This window comes from Epinephelus moara, chromosome 6 (assembly GCF_006386435.1).
Source record: "Epinephelus moara isolate mb chromosome 6, YSFRI_EMoa_1.0, whole genome shotgun sequence".
NCBI lineage: Eukaryota > Metazoa > Chordata > Actinopteri > Perciformes > Serranidae > Epinephelus > Epinephelus moara.
This window is the reverse complement of record NC_065511.1, coordinates 33,381,665-33,402,673: the sequence shown is the minus strand read 5'-3', so window position 1 is coordinate 33,402,673 and position 21,009 is coordinate 33,381,665. Positions and strand designations below refer to the sequence as shown.

General features: G+C 41.2%; 1 protein-coding gene across 2 annotated transcripts in view; it reads left to right on the top strand.

Annotated features, from left to right (window-relative positions):
* Positions 1 to 21,009, top strand: part of adam22 (ADAM metallopeptidase domain 22) — a 108,260-nt gene that overhangs the window by 69,000 nt on the left and 18,251 nt on the right. For both annotated transcript variants that reach the window (XM_050047770.1, XM_050047771.1), the window contains exons 7-22: positions 1,534 to 1,600; positions 1,699 to 1,775; positions 2,383 to 2,457; positions 2,714 to 2,785; positions 5,911 to 6,077; positions 6,158 to 6,242; positions 8,784 to 8,874; positions 8,967 to 9,018; positions 15,926 to 16,025; positions 17,335 to 17,406; positions 17,734 to 17,826; positions 19,634 to 19,714; positions 19,842 to 19,892; positions 19,977 to 20,040; positions 20,162 to 20,267; positions 20,363 to 20,482. In XM_050047770.1, the coding sequence (XP_049903727.1) occupies positions 1,534 to 1,600; positions 1,699 to 1,775; positions 2,383 to 2,457; positions 2,714 to 2,785; positions 5,911 to 6,077; positions 6,158 to 6,242; positions 8,784 to 8,874; positions 8,967 to 9,018; positions 15,926 to 16,025; positions 17,335 to 17,406; positions 17,734 to 17,826; positions 19,634 to 19,714; positions 19,842 to 19,892; positions 19,977 to 20,040; positions 20,162 to 20,267; positions 20,363 to 20,482 (1,373 nt within the window). The remainder of the gene's footprint in view (positions 1 to 1,533; positions 1,601 to 1,698; positions 1,776 to 2,382; positions 2,458 to 2,713; positions 2,786 to 5,910; positions 6,078 to 6,157; positions 6,243 to 8,783; positions 8,875 to 8,966; positions 9,019 to 15,925; positions 16,026 to 17,334; positions 17,407 to 17,733; positions 17,827 to 19,633; positions 19,715 to 19,841; positions 19,893 to 19,976; positions 20,041 to 20,161; positions 20,268 to 20,362; positions 20,483 to 21,009) is intronic.

The following is a 21,009-nucleotide window of genomic DNA, read 5'->3' as shown; positions in this document are numbered from 1 at the left end:
CACATTTCTAATGCTCCTTGGACACATCATGTGTGAGAAACACTTCTGTCAAAAAAAACAAGACCAAGTCTGAATTTAGAATAGTGATATTTCATCAGAATCACTTTTATTCTGTCTCTCATTTAAAATTCAGCATGCACGACAAGAGTGAAACTCCAAGGATTTTGTCTTCAACCTTTGACTTTAACCTTCAAACACTAAAGGGTACATTTAAAAAAAAAAGTAATGATTATTTTATGGTGGAGGGAGGGTTTCCATCAGTCACTCTGGGAGGCTCAAGGAAAAATATTTGTAGCTTCGAGAGGGTAAAAAAAAAAATCCAAAAACACCCCAGCCACCCCTCTCCTCTGATAAATAAAGAACAGCCCCTTAAAAATAGATAAAACAATCAGGCAGGCAAAAATAGCACAAGAGTGTATGTAAAAAAATTCAACTGTCCAAAAATAGATTCAAAACATTAAGATAGATCCTTAAACTGTAAATTGCAAAACATATAAGTTGGTCTGCTATTGACAGACAGGTACAGTAGTGGAAAAGTATTTTTTAAGGTTGCAGAGGTCAACTATATTCTGTCCAAATCCTCTTTAATGTTTGGTTTTCATAGCAACCACATGATCGTATGTGTTCCTGTGGTTTCTGTCCAATTAGCCTGTCTGCTTTCCTGAGTTTGACACATGCAAATATAGCTTTGTGAGCATGGGTGCTACAAAATTGACAGTTCACCTAATCAGCATACAGGTCAGCAATATTAGACAGAATGAAATAAGCAGCATCAATTTATAGTTAAGTTTAGGCAATCTGATTACAGCAGCTTGACGCCTGTCTGCGTATTATCTTTGATTCCAATTTATCTTTCAACTATCATATCAGTAATGTAGTTCAGTCCTGTTTTAATGATCGTCAAGTGGTTTCAAAAATCAGAACATTTTTTATTATTATCTGATTTGGAGAAAGTTATTCATGCCTTTCTTTCCTCTAGAACTGAACACTGCAATTCACTCTTTACTTGCCTGAACAATAGAGCACACTTAACCCCTCAGACTGTACAAAACACTGCAGGGAGACTGTTAACTGGATCAAACAAAAGACATCACATTACCGCCATTTTAGTGACCCCACACTGGCTCCCTTCTGACGTCAGGATTGATTTTAAGGTTCTGCTCATTACTTTTAAAGCACTACACGGCATAGCTCACATATGTGACCTTTTATGCCCCTGTCTACCTGCATGTAATCTCACATTGTTCGACAAAAATCTACTGACAGTCCCTCGATTTAGACGTATAACTAAAGGAGATTGTGCTTTTGCTGTCAGGGCCTCAAAACTCTGGAACAGTCTCCCTGATGAAACTCATCTTGCAACCTCACCGACACATGCTTTTCTGTAACTTTCCTTGATATGGTTTGTGATTGTTGTATTATTTTGCGTAATTTGTGAAGATCTTGGTAAAACTTTTTTGAAAGGTGCTGTATAAATAAAGTTGTTGAAGTTATTACGATGAACTTCTGAACTCTGCGTTTTGTGTCTTGCAGGGAGATGTCGGCATTCACATGATATATAAATCTGCAGGGCACGAGGGGTTAAATGATCTCCTCGATGGTAAGATGATGACTGAAGACATGAGGAGGAATTTAATGTTTGATTAACATTCATAAAAAGTAGTAAAACATCATATATTGAATGTTTCTGTTTCCTAGGTGATCTTCCAGAGCCACCGTTTCCCAGCCCTCCATTTCCCGGGTCCAAAGTTGTTCACAGGAGAAAAAAGAGACAGGTATGACTCCTCTGTTTTTTGGAAAATCATCATCCTTCACAGAGCGACGCTAATGGACTCATGTTGGCTTCACTTTATGATGTGCACACGCTTGTCTGTGTGACGGTGAGACAGAGGGATAATTATGCACTGGATGCTTTTTGTCCAAGCCCGATGATTTCGGTGTTTCTCCGCCCGTATGTTTTATGTAAATTCACAGAGCTAAAGAGAGAACACTGTTTCCTCACTCTCCTCCCACACAGCAGCTCTCCACCCCTCTTTCTCCTCTTCTTATTCTTTTTCATGAAATATTTACCTTGTGAGTAGAGGCTGCGTTCTCGTCTTTTCTCAGACACAGTCAGATGTCTGCAGCTGTCGGTCCCTCAGCCCTCAGAGCTGCTCTCATCTTTATTTGGAAAACAGACAAACCTGGTCGAGCTTTGCAAAGTTCACCCTTATTGATTTGTCGTCTTTTCTTTTCTCGGTGACGCATGAGACATGAGTTGATCTTTGTGTTTGCTGTGTGTGCTTTTCTGAAATTGTCCTTGATGTTGAAAAATTTTAGGTTTAAGGAAAGCTGAAAAAAGGTGTCTAACTGTCTGTCACAAATTGTGTTCTTTCTTCTCAGGCTCCACGTGCGTCACACAGTGTAGAGGATGAGACCAAATACATTGAGTTGATGGTGATCAATGACCATTTAATGGTAGGTATACATGATATGATACTGTAAAATGATTAATTACATAACTCCAAATACTACCTAAACAGTTTTGATCCAAAATCCACTTGGCTGAAATGTTTTAGGCACAATAAATGTGATATTTGGAGCAAATAAAGTGTGCAGACGCTGGCTCCTTTTACACATTTACAGGGCTTACAATGAATCTGTTCCAGATTATGAATCCCACGTTTATGTGTTTCCTCTCCATCCCTCTGTTTCCCTCTCTCCCTCTCTTCAGTACAAGAAGCATCGGCTTTCCGTGGGGCACACGAATAACTATGCTAAGTCAGTGGTCAATATGGCTGACATGGTAAGAATTGTATTGATCCTCTTCTTGGAAAGCTTGCCACAAGCACTCCCAGGTATTGGAGCTGAGCGAACATTGCACTGATTTTTTCATTTAACCAACCTCACTCTCTACATTTAAAACCTCTCCTGCTGGCCCATAATGTGCTGCGTGCGGCCATTAACCAGCCAGTCATGAGTTTTTCAAAGGACTGAAGCAGCAGTGGCATCCCAACAGTACTGAGGCAGACATTTCAATGTTTCATTATTTGTAGCCACGTCTGTTTGCTGTGCTACTGAAATCTGACCCGCCACGGGGTCATGTCTGTCATCTGATAGGCTGGCGAAGCCGGGGAAAGGTCATGCTTTTTGTCGTGTCCTTGAAGAGGATCGTATGAAGCAGACTCTATTTGGGACTTACACATTGATTTCCATGTGCGACTATAGTTGCCCTGTTTTCCCCCAGTGTACGCCACAGCACCACAGCACTGAGGCCACATTCACAGCACAGGGTGTCTGCAGGTCCTAAAAAAGCATAAGATATTAGGCATTAAAAGTAATTTAATAGTCCTAATTTTGAATTTGTGGTGTCTTCATTTCCACAAACCTTATATCTAATTTCATTTATCAATCTTTTTATTTCTTTTTGTCAAAAAGATATATGGTATATGATATTCATACCTACATTTTCATTTGTTTATAATCACCTGAAAGTCCGATTCTTTGTGTTTTCGTTACCTTACAGTAAGATGTTTATATCTACAAACGGAGCGGGTCCTCTTCCACAGAGTCTGCGATGTTGTTTCTACAGTAGCCCAAAAGGGACAAACCAAACACTGGCTCTAGAAAAGGCCATTCACATTTGTATCTAGACTACTGTAGTTCTCCTACATGCTTGGCACACAGGAAGTTTCAGTTCTACAACCTCACCATTAGATGGCACTAAGTCCTAAACACTAAATCTTTAAATTTGGTTAAAAATTACCTTGAAAAGTGTCGGAGCGCAGTAGACACCCTGACAGTGGCATTAGACATGATAGATATTCCAGCAATTACTTATAAGTACAGTGCGCATACAGAAAATTAACATTTTATAGGTTGTAGTTAGTGAAATGTGTCCTTGTTTGGCAAGAGTTCTCACAGTTACAGTCCCTTTCCCACACTGTTGTCCAACAACTGCAGAGTATCCCGTGCAGGAAACTTCCGTCCCCATGGATACTAATAGACACAGTGCTCATTCCCAAAATTTGATGTGTGTGAAAAAAAGTCCGATTTCCAGCTTTTTCAACCACATCGCACGGATCTAATCTGCTCAGTTGTCATCTCATAAAATAAGCCTTGAGATTTTTGTCAGACTACTATTTCAAAAATCAAAAATGAATTTCAAAATACATCTAGCTTGGGAGAAAAGTAATGTTGTTGTAATAATGTTTCTCTATGTGATATCAAACCCACTGTGAGGAGATAGTGTTAGAATCATGTCGCTATAAATTTCAAATTTTAATTCAGTTTATTTCCAACTGGGATTTTTACACACAAGGAATTTGCTTTGGTGTATTGGTGCAAAACATAAACATAGCAAAAGAAAATGAAATTGCAGAACATACATATAAGAGAGAATGAAGTTATAATTAGAATATGTACAGTAAAATAATATATACAGACATTTCTATTTATATGTGTCACTGAAATAATGTATATGTAAGATGTTTTCTCCATCACTCACACTGGGATATTTCCAGCTCCAGTTTGGGCCTCTAATATATTACCTTTACTTTTAAGTCACAGAGCTAAGCATCTGATTTTCTGAAAAATGAATATCTGGCAGTATTTGGAAAAACCCAGTAAACTGTTTAACAACCGTTACTGCTGCTCTGGAGCTATTTCCAGAATCCAAAAAGATTTTCAACCTGTTTTCTAAGTTGTGACTATATTTCCAAATCTGTGTAGCTTAGAGTGACATATATCATTGCTCTCTCTGTAAAATATAACATTTCGGAAAGAAGAATCAATATGTAACGGATAACAAACGTTACACATTTGGTTCTCATTGTACAGATTGAGTGAGGACGTGTCATTTCTAGTAACCGTATTTGTTAAGTTAAAGAAACAGAGGATGTTAGAAGCCTCTGGAAATACCTTTAGAATTAACCCACCTTTAGTAATAGGTGTTAAAGGTACAGTGTGTACTATCAGGGGCATTTATTGGAATCTAGCAGTGAGGATTACACATTTCCCAGCTGACGTTAAGAAAATCTGTGTTTTTCTGACGCTGCTTGTCACAGAGGGGCTGCTAACTACAATAGCTGATGCGTAAACACTGATGGCCCTATCTACAGCTAGTGTTTAGTTTGTCCTTTCTGGGCTGCTGTAGAAACGTTGCAGTGCAGCATGGCAATCTCCATTACCAAGGACCCGCTCCCTATACAGATATAAACGACTCATTCTAAGGTAACAAAAACACAACAGTTCCCATTTTCAGGTGATTATACACTAAAGAAAACATACCTATTATATAATATATCATTTCTGTCAATATATCCCCGTAAATCCTACACACTGGACCTTTAAGTGACCTTTTGGGTGTTTCAAAGACCATCGGTTATTAATTTTTCTAAGAACTGTGTGCTTTGTGATTCAGATGTATGGAGACACAAACCAGAGTGGCCTTAATGTGCACAAACTGAGGTGGAGCGGACAAAAGTGTTCAGGGCCAGATATGGATTGAACCACGCATACATCACTGACCACTTCCTCTCTGCTGTCAGCTCTGTCTTGAGACTATTGGCATTCAGCTTAAACAAAGAGGCTTAGCTCTCGTCCTCTCCTCCAGTGTTTGTGCGGCCAGGTACCCCAGCAGATTTCCATCTTATGAAAGCAAACATTATTATTTGCCAGTTTGCTCCCTGTGTGTCCTTCAGACTGTCACCCTCACTGACTCCGTGTAGCCGTCTGTAATGTGCTGCTGTCTGGTGTACGATTCACACTGATCACTCTGACCGCTGCTGTTTAAACAGACAGCTGGAGATGTTGATGAAAATGAAGCACGCCTGTCAGTTTTAATATCAATCAGGCCATGTCATTATGTTTCTTTTTGAGTTTATGACTTTCACAACTTTACTGATTTTAAATCTACTTTTAATTCCCCAGATTTTCAAGGAACAGCTCAATACCCGGATTGTGCTGGTCGCCATGGAAACGTGGTCAGCCGACAACAAGTTCAACATCGACGACGACCCCATGGTGACGCTGAGGGAGTTCATGAAGTACAGGAAAGACTTCATCAAGGAGAAATGCGACTCCGTTCACCTCTTCTCGTAAGTCAGAACATTTAAAAGGATTTTATTGTGCACTCGTCGTCTTTTTTATTTAACACATAACTTTTTTTCCCTTTCAGAGGGAATCGTTTCCACAGCAGCTGGGGAGGAGCGTCCTATATGGGAGGAGTTTGCTCCTTGACTAAAGGAGGGGGAGTCAATGAGGTGAGTCTCAAAACACAAATTACAGGGTCCCAAAAACTCAAAAATAGTTCAGTTCACTTTTCATTGGACAGAGGATTTAGACAACAGGGAGTACAGTCATGTTGCTAGTGAATCTTCATCTCTACACTGAACACCACCAGCTATTATATGAGGCATATTGACATTTTCTACAAGTTACTATTGTGCATTTATTCCTGTTATGTAGGCCCTACTGCAGTTTCAGTTTTACAGCCATTTGGGCACAGGGTTCCTACACAGGAAGGACAAGTATGGAGTTTAGTTTTGGTTATTTCCAGGTCTGGATAAGTTTGGAAAAAGGAAAAGAGAGTATGAAAAAAATACTGTGTTTCCAAACTAATTGTCCATGTTCTGTTTTCTAAAATACAAAATTTCTCAAGGCCGCAAGTGCCTTATTACAGAACCAAATCTGGGCATCCGTGACCAGATTAGTTCGGATGAAAATGCTGCAGTATCTTTAATTTGCATCAATACATAGCATCACAAATAACCAAATATTAAACTTGTCTGAACATGTATGAGTCAGGCAGTGATGTCCTTATCAGAAGGTAACCTTTATGGCTCTGTTCATCTTGTTTCCATGGACACAGTGAAAAAACAAGGCTGCACAGATGCTGGGAAAATAAAATCACTGAACTTTTTTTTCCTTCCCTTTTTTCAACAGATTTTTGGTTCTTATTCATAGGACACTAAAAAACATGCAGGGAATAATGATGTAATAGTATTTATTCAATCTGTGAAAGGAAAATATTACAAGTATAAGTAGCACTGGTTAGTTTACTTCCTCTTTGGGCGGAGACGTCTGACAGTGGGACGTCGTCAAAGTTTCTGTGCAGGAGTGTGGTGACAGTGGGACGTCGTCAAAGTTTCTGTGCAGGAGTGTGGACTGAATGACCACAATGTGTAAATGCAAGTTTTCTGAGGGCTGGCAGTTTGTTCTCTGTTAAATATGGTCTGAAAAGCCTATAGAGAGGTCTGGAAGTTTGAAATGGAAAATCAGTGGGAGGGTAGTTTTATTCATAAAGCATGTTTTTGGGCAATATATCGACATTATATCGATATTGTCATATGAGACTAGATACTGTGTTACATTTCAGATATGGTAATATCATAAGTGTTGTCTTTTCCTGGTTTTAAAGGCTGCATTACAGTAAAGTGATGTAATTTTCTGAACTTTCCAGGCTGTTACAGCTGTTTTATTGTTTGCCTTTACCCACTTAGGGCCGTTTCATAGTCAACACATGCAACGCGAGCAAGCGATGCAAGCAACACACTTCCTTTCATAGTTAATCCATTGAACGCAAGCGACGCAGGCGACACTTATAATGCAATACATCACTCGTACAATAGGGGGTAGCAGAGTCACCGGTACGTTCCAGCTAGCTAGTACTGCTATTTTATCAGAGTGCACTAGAACTGTCATATAAATGGGGGTGTGCCCGTACGAGTTTGCAAAGTTTTTACTCCTCGCCCGCCATACTTCATACCTGCTTCTTCTGTGAATAACAAAAAGTACGTCGTAAATACTCAGAGTATTTCAAGTACGTCGCTTGCATTATCACCCCGCTGGCAACTCATGGTATTACACGCGTCGCTGCTTCGCGTATCAAAAAAAATGGACAACACATTTTGAGACGTAAGCATGCATCATGGCGGCCAATGCGTCTTGATGTGTCCCAATGCGTTCGCGTCTGCGTGCCTTTGCGTCGACTATGAAACTGCCCTTAGAACTACTCAATTCAAAGTTAAAACAACATAATCCAAAAGAATAGAGTCAAAACAATACAATTTAAAGGAGCAAAATAAAAGATAAATGTTAATAAACTTAAAGATTTATAATGATAATACAATGATAATAAGACCTTGGGTTTAAAAACATTTAGTTAAAGGTATACTATGCAGGATTGTCAGTTACTCTTTGTTAACATCGCCATATCTGCATATTTTTTCTTTGATGCCTGCTGCTTATAGTCTGGCACCTGGTTTCTACCTTTTTGTAAAGCCTGACGTCACGTGAGCACTTAGGGACTACATACCCATTAATGTCCTGAGCACAGAGAATATAAAGAAAGTAAGGTAATACAGGCAGAGTACAGAGTCTCTGCAGAAAAATTTACTGTCGCACACCTCTAGTGGGTCGTAAGTGATAATTAAGAGGGGTTACTTCTGTATGAGTCTATATATTGTGTTTTTAGAAAAATCCCACACAGCATACCTTTGTATACCTCAGTGCTGGAGAACAATAAGGTTTCAGTCTGGATTTAAAAACTGCAGTGGACGAGGGCATTCCTGACCGACTGTATCCATGGCTGTGCTGCCTAATGACTAAAAGCTCCTTCTCCTTTCAGTTTCTGTTCCACTTTATAAATTAATCAAGTTATGTTTTTCCTTTGGAGGGGGAAACCTTTGTAAGCTCCTTTGTAACACAACTTATTTTTTATAGACGTATCTGATATTCTATTTATGGTCTCCCGCTGTTTTTTTTTTCTCCCGGCTCTCTGTGCGTCTCTGTCTCCTCATCAGTACGGGAAAACAGATGAGATGGCCATAACCCTCGCTCAGTCTCTTGGACAGAACATTGGCATCTTCTCTGACAAGAAGAGGATCCTCAATGGTACAAAGTTAAACCTTAATGTATTTCCGTCCATTTAATAAACCTCCTGTGTGTGCCATGGGAACATTTTTATGTGTGTGGGTTTTTTCTAGGCGAGTGCAAGTGTGACGATCGTTGGTCGGGCTGTATCATGGATGATGTTGGGTAAGTTACTGAAACACAACATTCCCTCTTCATGTCATAACCTTAAAGCCACAACAGAGACAGGCAACAGTTTCCACCCCAGAAAAAAACATTTACGATCGAAACATAGATGGATAAATCTGTGTTTTATCAGTCTTTCCAGACAAATTTTAATCACAACATCAGAGCTGGATACAACGCTGCACTGTGGCTTTAATGCTAACATCACACTTAGCTAAGAAATATGCACATTTCTTTACCCAAGAATTTGTTTCCCATTTTAAATGGATGGGTATTCTCACCAAAGAGTTAAATGAAATATAACATATTAGTAGTTAAAGTTCCCGGGCTCATCTTGCCATGGACAAATTCTGATTGATTGTGGACACTTTTGTTTAGAATTTGAACTTGAATGCATTCTCCTATTTATGTCAAAGCAGTTAAAAGTTAATTACACTTTATAATCTTTATTTTACATCCAAGGGTCCATGTACGATATTAAATATAAATGTTGAGCTACCATCTACCAGAGTTAGCTAGAGCATATTTTCATCCTAAGTCCAGAGGCCTGGACTACAAAGCAGGATTTGGGGTTAGCGAGGTAGCCTTAGAGTTAACCTGGGTTTTCAGTACGACAAAGCTGGTTTACTTTTTACCGGTATAAATCACTGGGTCACTTAAGCTGACAGAGGATCAGATCACATCCTGTCAATACTCCGACCACTGACCAATCAGATCACTGGAAAAAATGATCCCGACACGGACAAAAGTCCTGAGTGACAGCTAAAAAGAGTGCTTATTTTTATAGGATCATTTAATTGTTTCAGGCTCTCTGTTTCCACCCTGGTTTTAAAACAAAGCTTCTAACAAACAGAGAGATCGTTCACGACACTAAGCACATTTTAGATACATTATATATATATGTGTTAAAGATAATTTTTAGGGTTTTTTGCCCTTGATCGATGGGGCGATTGTTGGCGTTGGGGGGCGGCTTGCAGTGTGGGGCCCCAGGCTGGGGTCAAGCCCGCAAGGGCAGGGCCTTTTTTGTACATGGAGTGCCTGCTGTACCAGGTGAGCTAATGGGCACCCCGTTGTAGCTGCATTTTAAATTGTGCAGAGTTTATTTATTCCTGAACTGATATCTGACAGTCTTGTGATAATAAATACAACATTTCAGTTCGATAGACCTCATCAGTCATTGACTACTTTTCCACTCTTTACTTCAGTAACAGAAACAGTCTGGAATTACTTTGACTTTTTGTTTTTATGTGACATATTCAGAGTAGTTTCTTCATCATCTAACTAAACAGCAAAAAAATACTCACTCGATGCTTTAGTAATTTATAATAATACTGACATGTATTTTAAGCCTCTGCCTTATTTTAACATTTGGAAATGATTTCTACATCTTCTCTGTCTGTTGTAAAGGTTATCGTTTACAGTTCACTCTGATGAATGTGACATTTTGCTGTCCCATAATCACAGCAGCTAATCAGTATCACTTTTTCATTGCATAGAAGTATTTCAGTCATGGTTCTGATGATGTTGCTCGTAATTAACAACCCAGCCACTGTCACATGAAGACGCTCATGGCTGGATAAGAAAACCTAAAGTTAACTGATAACCAGCTTCGTGTTACTGGTTAACCAGGTGGCCAGTGTTAGAGATTATTTTGGGGGTTTCTATGCCTTTATTGGACAGGACAGATTAAGCATGAAGGGGGGAGAGAGGGGGGATGGCATGCAGCAAAAGGCTGTTAGCTGGAATCGAGCCTGCAGCCGCTGCGGCAAGGACTTTGCCTTTGTACATGGATGCCAGCTCTACCCACTGAGCCACTGGGCGTCCCCAGGGGGCCAGTGTTAGGTTTAGTGAAGCCAAATAACCAAAAGATATTCTGGGTATGTTGAACTTGCTTTGTAGTACAGACCTCTGGCCACAACATACACACAGTGACAGAGCAGCACTTAACAAACTAACATGACACATAATACAAAGTTACACACAGTAATACATTAAAAACACACATTTGGGTCTCTAAAATTTAATCAAAATATTAATTTATCAGTGTAATTATGCAGATGTCACCGTTTCCACCCACTGCAGTGTTATTGTAGTTTGATAAGTCACCACTAGGTGTCAGCCTGCGTGTATTTTCCATATGGCTTGTTTATATAACTTCACTGGGCTTCTCTCAGCAGTAGTGTTATATAATCTGTTGCTTGCTAAGATTAGAATGTAGGTGATGAATCAGTCTGTGTATGTCTTGTGTTTCCAGTTTCATGCAAAAATCATGACAGTGTTTGTCTTAAAATGCGTTTGTGCACATGTGCAGTGTGTATACTGTACAGGCCTGCTGTGAGCACACGGATGAGATTGTGTTGTGTCTGTAAAAGCCTCTGCTGTGTGTGTGTGTGTATGTGTGTGTATATATACCCCTCTTCTTAAATACTTCTCGCGTTCCCCCTCTATCCCGAATGGGACAGCAGGTGAGCAGAAGCTTGGCTAGAACGTTGCCTGTGCTGTTTTGAACCAACCGGCTGCCTCGGAGGGGTTGTCAGTCACCACAACCTTTCCCATCTCATCCGACAGCACTACAGCCGCTGTGGCCCCAGCTTCTCTTTTTTATTCAAATGATATGAACAAATACAGTTGGATGTCCTTTTATCACACACTAACTGTATTTTTCATCATCATTTTGTACAATGTCACATGTACCTCATGTGTATTCTTCAGTTTCTGGATGTCACCGGCTGATCAGCCAAGAAAATTTTATTGATTTGATTATTCAAATTACTGATAGGCTCCTCCTCCCTCCTGCCCTTTGAAAGTCTGAAAGGACTTTTCATCTGTTCTTTTTGTCCATTTCTAACCGATTGATACAGTCTGCAATGTCATTCTCATCTTAGGCCAATATTTGACTCCCTCATTTCCCTGTAACAGCAGTGCACTGCCCTAACACTCCCCGCCCAGGTTCTGCTCTATTGACTTACCATGATAAACTTGCTATAATGTCACATGACAGAGGACAGGTGACTCTGTGCTCTTATAAGCTTGTCACCTATCAATGGACCTGGCCCATTTCTGTATTCTCTAAAATAAAGTCAATGGTATTTCAGACGCTTGTATTCAATGAGCAACCTCAGTCATGTCCATTGACGGACCTTTCTTTTTATCCCTCAGCACCTGCATGTCTGATCAACCTAACTTGACTACTACTACTAACTGCTCTCACGTTTCTCACAGGGTTTAGCTACCGTGTGTGTTCGTATGTGTGTGTGAGCTGATTTCTGTGTTCACATATATGTATGTACATATGTACAGAAGTGTAATGCATTCACTTGAGAGAGAGGATATCAATGAGGTTACTATTGTATTATATTGTGAAACATCCAGTGTGTAGGATTCAGTGACATCTAGTGGTAAGGTTGCAGACTGCAGCCAACTGAATCTTCTCCCGTGTGCCAAGCGTGCAGCAATCCGGCCCTGGTAGCTTGAGGACCACATACAGCCTGCCAAAGCTTCCCCTCAGACCCACGGGATATAATTAAATTCATAAAATTTGAGGAGGAAAACATATGTTAAGGTAATTTATATATCTAGCATTTTTTTTCTTCTTATGTTGCAGCAACCCAAAAAACAATTGAAATGGAAATAATTTTATTAGAAATGATATACCAACCCAAAATTTGCATTTTACCCATGGGTACTTTATAAATCCATTTGTTAGCTTGATATTAGCTTATCATTGACCCACAGCCCGCTAGAAGGATTCCAGTAAGATTACTAGAAAATATACTGGTTATTAACCTTTAATAACTTACAGAAACATTGAATGCAACAGTCCACCTTCCACCTTCTTTCCCCTCCCCACCTCAATTTTGTTTAATATACTTTTCTCATTAAAATAAGTTTATTATATTATGTAAGAATTATCAATTAAAGCCGCAAGCAGCGATGGACAAGCCCTCACACCTCTGCGCAACTCTGGGTTGCTGTCATTTGACATCTTGCCAGGGTTACACGGTTCGACAAAAACTAAAGCTTTAAGCAACTTTTAATGTCCAAGGTCTTAAGATGGCATAGACAAAATTTCAGTCGGATCAAATCTGTAGAAGGAGTGCGTTGAAGTACGACCCCTGAAAATGGCCAAAAAATGCACAAAATGAGACAGACAAAGACAAGACAAAACTCGAGGCAAAGCGAGGGTCTATATAGGAGATGCTTTTGAACAGTGGAGACGGTTGAAAGCGGAGAAGAATTTGAAATCGGATGTCGAAGTGGCTACTCTTCTCCTTGACAGGTAAGCTTTAGCCAAAGTTGGCTAACTAGCATAATAGCTAGACAGGGATGGACATTTCAAATACTTTCAACTGTTATTCATTTTCGATCATACATTGTAGCCCATGTGCAGGTGGGTCATCAACCCGACTGATTTTTTTGAGAAACAAACGTTAGCAGCACGGCAAGCAGCACTAGCAGTGTCCCAGTACATAGCATTAGCAGCTGGCTCCTCCTCCGCTGTATCCCGGCAGCAGCGTTAGCAGCAGAGAAGCCGGACTTGCTCCAACGGTCCGCTGGAAAACCGAAGATCAAGGACGCGGCGATGCGGCCCTGCCACGGCAGCCGCCCGTGGGCAAAAAAAATCAGTCTCCAGCGTGCCGCTGTCCAGCAACCTCGAATCTGTAGGGGAGAGGGGGCGGACACGACTCGCGGCAGTATTTTGAATTTGAGTGTAGTAACCATTTTGGCCACATTCTTACATACAGCGCCTTTAAAGAAATCAAGCATCCTTTGCCCCTGAAAAACAACTTCTTCTTTCATGGCGAATAATGTGACACCATGGCCACTGCAACCGCCACCGCATTTGATCACACCTCATTTCTAAGTATCATCAAAGTCTTTGGACCTTTTTTTAGGGCTGAACGAATTTGAGGTAGGTCTGATTAACCAGCTAGAAGGACGTTAGAATATAAAAATTGTCATTTCCTGTTGCCAGTAGATGGCGCTATTCAACATTCCTCTGTAGATGTCTTCGGGCCCCGTCTCTCATCATATGTGTGAAATTATGATAAGGTATGACTATGTGGAGTGAAGCTCGTGGAAGAGGACCCGCTTTGTCTTTACATGTAGATGTAAGTGGCTCATGCTAAGGCAACGATTCTTATTTTCCAGTGATTATACACTAAAGAAAACACATTTAGGAATATTATATTACATCTCTGCCAATATATCTCGCTAAATCGTATACAATGAACCTTTAATTCAGAAAAACAGAGCAGATTTTTTTTTCTCAAGTGAATGCATTCCACTTCCGTACATATACACATATTATTTGAACATGCATTATTGTCTTGTTGCAGAATTGTTTTCTATCTGTTTTGCAGCTTATAAGTTACTGATATTTCCTTTGTGTTATCTTCTCGTGAAAGAATTAATTTTACCTAGAACAAACCAGGGTAAAATATGACTTATAAAGGGTGTCACAAAAAGTAGATATCCTCGTATTTAATTATTAAAAAAGGACATTATTCACTCTGAAGTATACTGTAACAAGGACATACTGTACAGACAAGTGAATGATTGTGGTTCAGACACCGCCATACCTCCTAACAGCCACTAGGGGGATACACTGACTGTGAATGACTGAGGATGTTAGTGAATCCTTTTCTGGATACATGAAATATAGACACTACAGGCCAATAATACAGTAGTATCTGTGTTTTATGTGCTGTGAAATGAAAAGTCTGTATATGGCTGAATAATAATGTTAGTCCACATGGTAAAAACTGCACTCCTCCTAATGACCGGTGACTCATTAAAGCACGTCTCATCTTCGTTTCACTGTTGAGAAGGTGATAAACACTACAAGATTTTGACAAGATTAAGCACTGGTGCAAATTTAGAAATCAAAGATGCAAAACTCTGCGATAGCTGGAACATCTTTAAACCTGATTAGTTCAGGAAGTCTACCTGAAATATTGTAGTGTGCTTCATCCATCATCAAAGCGTCATTACTGGCTCCTTATACAGCCATTCTCACTGTGGGTGGCTTTGTTAAGCCACATTTCATATCAAATAACGACGACCTCTCACAGCCCCAGACTGTCTGTTATTGCATTGTCTCCTGTGCTGGTCCTGATGAGCCGTAGAGGCACTCTAGTTAAACATGTGCCAGCAGCATAATCAGCATTAAGTGCAGCAGAAGATGTTAGTATTTAAGTGCTACTCAGGTTTGGGTCGATGTACTTAAAAGCATCAGGATGAACACGGGACATTTGATTGTAATAGATTTACTCATGTACTTTAGATGTTGATTGGGCTTCAGGTGACTGTGTCCTCAAGCTGCATATATTTATATTTTTACTGTAAGTGAATTAAATCACACAAAGTATTTCAGAGCTGACGAGCTTGCTTCCTGTTCTGAGTATCTCATGAAAATTTGATGTGATCATTTTAGTATCTCATGATGATGCAATAACTGCTCAAAAGTGAATCATCCAAATTATCAAATCCATTTCCAGGGCAATTTCATAAACGCATCTTAGAATCCATTTACATCCTACACATACTGTCTCTCCACACTCTTAGCTCTACTGTATGTCTACCTCCATGTTGTAGTAAGGATCTCCTCCGAACTGTGAGTATGGTAAACCTGTGGTAAAACCTGAAATATTCTTGGTACAATATAAGAAATACGAACTTCATTAAATATGACAAACCTGCTATGGCATTGTGTGTTGAAGTGAAATTAAATGTGAGGTATGAAAAGTTTGTTTGGGTAGAAAATTAAGTGTTTTGTCCTGTAATGTGTGTTTCTGGGGAGCAAGCCCCTCTTCTCTCCCAGTATTATCTGAGGATGCTGTGCTGTATGCTATGTCTGTACTGTATCCACGGTAACAGCGTACTATGCTGCGGTTGTGTTGAACAGTTTCTACCTGCCCAAGAGGTTCTCTGACTGCAACATGGAGGAGTACCATAACTTTCTGAACAGCGGAGGAGGAGCCTGTCTGTTCAACAAACCTCTGAAGGTATGTCACACTGACACATACAGTATATGCATGCTCATATACACCAGAACATTAAAACCACTGACAGGTGAAGTGAATGGATCATCTCAGTCCTGGAAATCATGTGGATGCCACTTGACGCACTCCATCTATGCGCCCTCATGGCAACGCCACTCCCCACCACCTCAGCAGGACAATGCACCATGCCACTCTACAAAAACTGCTCAGGAATGGCCTGAGGAACATAAAAAGAGCTCCAGGCATCAACCTGGCCTCCGAATTCCATCCATCCATTTTCATCTGCTTATCTAAACCTGGGTCAGTAGGCCGAACAAAGCATTCCAGACGTCCCTCTCCCCAGCAACGCTTTCCAGCTCCTCCTGGGGGACCCCAAGGCGTTCCCAGACCAGATGAAATATGTAATCCTTCCAGTGTGTTCTGGGTCTGCCCGGGGCCTCCTACCAGTGGGACGTGCCCAGGAGGCATCTGAATCAGATGCCCGATCTACCTCAACTGACCCCTTTCGATGCTAAGGAGCAAGGGCTCTACTCCGAGCTCCCTCCAGATGTCCAAGCTCCTCCCCCTATCTCTAAGGCTGAGCCCAGCCACCCCACGGAGGAAACTGATTGCGGTCGCTTGTATCCGCAACCTCATTCTTTCGGTCACTACCCAGAGCTCATGACCAACGGTGAGGGTTGGGACGTAGATGGACCTGTGAATCGAATGCTTCGCCTTCTGGCTTAGCTCCCTCTTCAACATGACAGACTGGCGCAGCGCCTGCATCACTGCAGAAGCGGCACCAAATACCCCAGATCCAAATTTGATCAAGCATCTGTGGGACGTGCCAGTACCCCAGAGCCAAGTCCAGTCCAGGGTGTGGCGTCCTTGGATTGGGCTCTGACCTGTTGAGGCATGGACAGAGGACCTCTGGGGGTGTCCTGTGGTTTCTGGCACCAGAGTGCTGGCAGCAGATCCTTTGAGTCCTGTGGGTTGTCAGGCAGGGTGCTGGCTCCTGTAAATGCTTGATAGGCTTGGGATCTGGGGAATTTGAAGGCCAGGTTGCTGCTTTGAGATCTTCATCATGTTCCTCCAGCCATTCCTAAGCAGTTTTTGCATTGTGGCATGGTGCATTGTCCTTCTGAGGGGGCTACTGCCATCAAGAAATGCCATTGCTAGAACCCAAGGTTTTCCAGCAGATCATTGCATTATAATGAAATGATCGATGTTATTCACTTCATCTGACAGTGGTTTTAATGTTGTGGCTGATCGGTCTATATATGTTTGTCTCCTCAGTAGTTTGAATACTCATTCTGCCCTTTTCTCCCCTCAGCTGTTGGACCCTCCGGTGTGTGGAAATGGGTTTGTGGAGCCAGGAGAGGAGTGTGACTGTGGCAGCCCGGCGGTAAGACTCAGTACTGTAGATGGATGCTAATTCAGAGATGTACATTCATAAAGGGTTAATCATCCAAGGTCAAAGCAGTGGGCTAATTACCTGACAACAAAACCACCCGCTGTGTCGGACTAATAAGAGGTAATTTAAAGTAATGAAGTAACGCCATTGGAGAAAACAAAGTGCTGCATAATGCATGATGACAGTCTGTCCTAAGAGAGACCTCGGTTTAAACAGATTATACAGCATGATTGGATAATGTAATACATGAAACAACTTGCATCAAATCGAAGGATGACAACTGAGAGCAGTTTCTGTTTTTGTCCATCTGTCCTTTAGGAGTGTGCCAAAGAGGGGGAGGCCTGCTGTAACAAGTGCACCCTGACCCAAGGCTCCAAGTGTAGCAACGGACTCTGCTGCAAGAGCTGCCAGGTACACAACGGGACACTCCTTTGATCTTCTGCGTGGGTGTTGTTGTTCTGGGTAAAACGGTACCACACTGAGCAAAAACATATATGAAACACGTTTATTTTTGCTCCCATTTTTCGTGAGTTGAAATAACAGATCAAAGACTTTTTTTTGCACACAAAAGCCTGTCTCACATTTGTGTACATATTTGTTAAAATATGTGAACATGAGTACTTCACCTTTGCCAAGATAATTTTTCCTTTATAGATGGATAGATCCTTTACTGTCAGTCATTGTATGTTATACAACAAAACTTTGCTGGACCAATCCAGTGAGCAGCATATAAGTGTTTACACATGCACCACACTCGCTCATCACATCATTCTCATGATCTCATCGTAGTACACTATAGTCTCTGAAGTCTGTTCACAGCTCTGGGGAAAAAGCTGTTACATAGCATGTTTGTGTGTGTGATGGGGTTTTCAGTCTGCCCAAGGGAAGGGTGATGAAGAGGGGGTGTGTGGGGTGCGAGGGGTCCTTATGTTTGTGGCCTGTGTGAGAAGATGGCCTGTGTGGATGTCACAAAGGTCTGAGGCACTCACCATTGATCATGACTAGGGCTACACATATACATTTGTTAAGACAGCGCTTCTCTTCAGTACTAGAAACCATTAAAGATTAGCACGGACGATGGAGTTAGGACGATGGACTGCTGTCAGGTCAAGACCCTGGTGAGGACGACGAGCATACAGATGAGCTTCCCTGAGACGGTTTCTGACAGTTTGTGCGAAATTCCTCAGTTGTGCAAATCAATTATTGCATCAGTTGTTCAGGTGGCTGGATTCAGACGATCTCACAGGTGAAGACATTGGATGTGGAGGTCCTGGGCTGGTGTGGTTGCATGTGGTCTGTGGTTGTTGGTCGTAAGGTTGGTTGGATGTACTGCCAAGTTCTCTGGAAACAGCATTAGAGACGGCTTATGGTATTAAAATGAATATTCAGTTCTTCTCTGTTGGACATTCCTGTAGTCAGCTAGCGAAATCTATGTGTCATGTGACAAAACAGCATGTTTCAGAGTGGCCTTTTATTGTGACCATCCCAAGGCACACCTGTGTATAATGATGCAGCATCACATGCCACAATGGCAAGGTGGATGGATTATTTTGGCAAAGTACTCATTAACATGGATTTTAACTTTTTTTTTTTTTTTTCTTTTTTTTTTTTTTTAACCAAATATGAGAGCAATAGGTCTTTTGTGTGCACAGAAAAAGTTTAAGTTATTTTATCTCAACTTGTAAAGAACTGGAGCAAAAACAAAAGTGTTGCAATTATATTTTTGTTCACTGTAACCACTCATGGCATGAAGCTGAAGGAGTGCCTACTGTAAAGATCATGTATGTTTTGGTCTTTAAAATCCAATTCCACCTGGATTTACTTTAATTGTATATGTCTCTGGTTCTGAAGCCTTGCTCACAGTTACAGTAGAGATGCTGCTGTAAAATCTGAGACCAACTAGAACAAGTGACAATACGTTTCAGCTACTTTTTCTTGAACATACTACACCAAAAATGTCCTCTATGATCTTTCTGTTCACCGGGATACTAATGAGAGGTCACGACGGCCTTTTAAACCTCCCAAAATGAATGAATAAATGAATATTGTTAAGGTGTTGATGGGTACAGCCTTGTCATAGTTGGACTAATGGTAGAGAGAGGGTGCCTGGAGACACAGACTGTGCAGAGGTTTGATAATTCCCGATTAAGCCCCCGTTCCTCTGACGCTCAGCCTAATTACAAACACTCCGTGTGATCTTTATCGTATGCTGCTACAGATGGAGTTCATGGGAGTTGTGTGCAGAGATGCAGTGAACGACTGCGACATCCCAGAAAACTGCACAGGCAACTCCAGCCAGGTGAGCCTCAGCTTCCATCAGTTTTCTGCAACCAAATCTATAAGCTTAAAAAGAGCATCACAGGATGTGCACGACTCATAGAGAGCATCACTGTATCTCTGAGGTTTTCTTTTTGTTTTTTTTGCAGTGTCCACCAAATGTGCACAAGATGGACGGCTACACATGTGAAAAGGACCAGGTGAGATACTGAGGTATTTTACTTTTCCTGAAAGACTTAACTGCTGCCGGGCGACGTTTTTTGACTCTGTATGTCTCTCTACAGGGTCGCTGCTTTAATGGAAGATGCAAAACCAAAGACAGACAGTGCAAGTACATTTGGGGAGAGAGTAAGTGTGCAAATCACGTTTGTATTGACAAATCTGCAGAAGACCACATGCACCTCTAAACAAAACCTTTGCTAGAGATAAGCTGCAGAACCTAATGTTCAACGTGTTGTGTCTTAATCAGAGGCAACAGCGGCCGACAAGTTCTGTTACGAGAAGTTAAACATCGAAGGGACAGAGAAAGGCAACTGTGGGAAGGACAAGGACACCTGGATCCAGTGTAACAAACAGTGAGCGAGTCCTTTCTGACACTGAACCCTGTGCAGTTCTGTTACTGTCTTATTTTTTACTCCTCATGATGTTTGGTTTCATCTTTGTATTTCAGGGATGTTCACTGTGGGTACCTGCTGTGCTCCAACATCTCACCTGCCCCGCGACTGGGAGAGCTGCAGGGAGGGCTGACCTCCTTCTCAGTGGCCCGACACAGTGCTTCTCTTGACTGCAGGTACACATCATTGAGGAAAAAAAACACTTCCTAAAATACTCAACACCCAAACCAACAGCCCAAAAAAGACTGTTGGTGATGTGTCTTTTATCTCTGGCCTAGTTTTGTTCCCTGGTTCGGTATCTCCAGCTGTTAAACATACTGTGTACAGCTGTGTGAAGGCAATATTTACTATTCAACCAAAAGCTGTGGGGTAATTTACAGAGGGGGACGCACTTTTTCAGAAGGCAGTATTGCCCCCCCCCACACACACCTTTTCCAGTCTGAAAACTTATGTTAAAACATTTGAAAGTTGGAGGCACTGAGTATGATGGTATTTGTATCTTTAAAGTTGTAGGAAATTCAGTCCAGTTGCCGGAAGAAAATGTTGGCATTGCACATTTCTGCAAACCACAAATGTGTGTTAGCTCATCTACTATGTGACAAGGGACATAGTAGGTGAGCTAAATTGGTCATGGGTAGGTGGAGGGGGTTGCAGACCACTGTTCAAGACCAACGAACAACAAAACAGGCTGTGATTTAGCCAA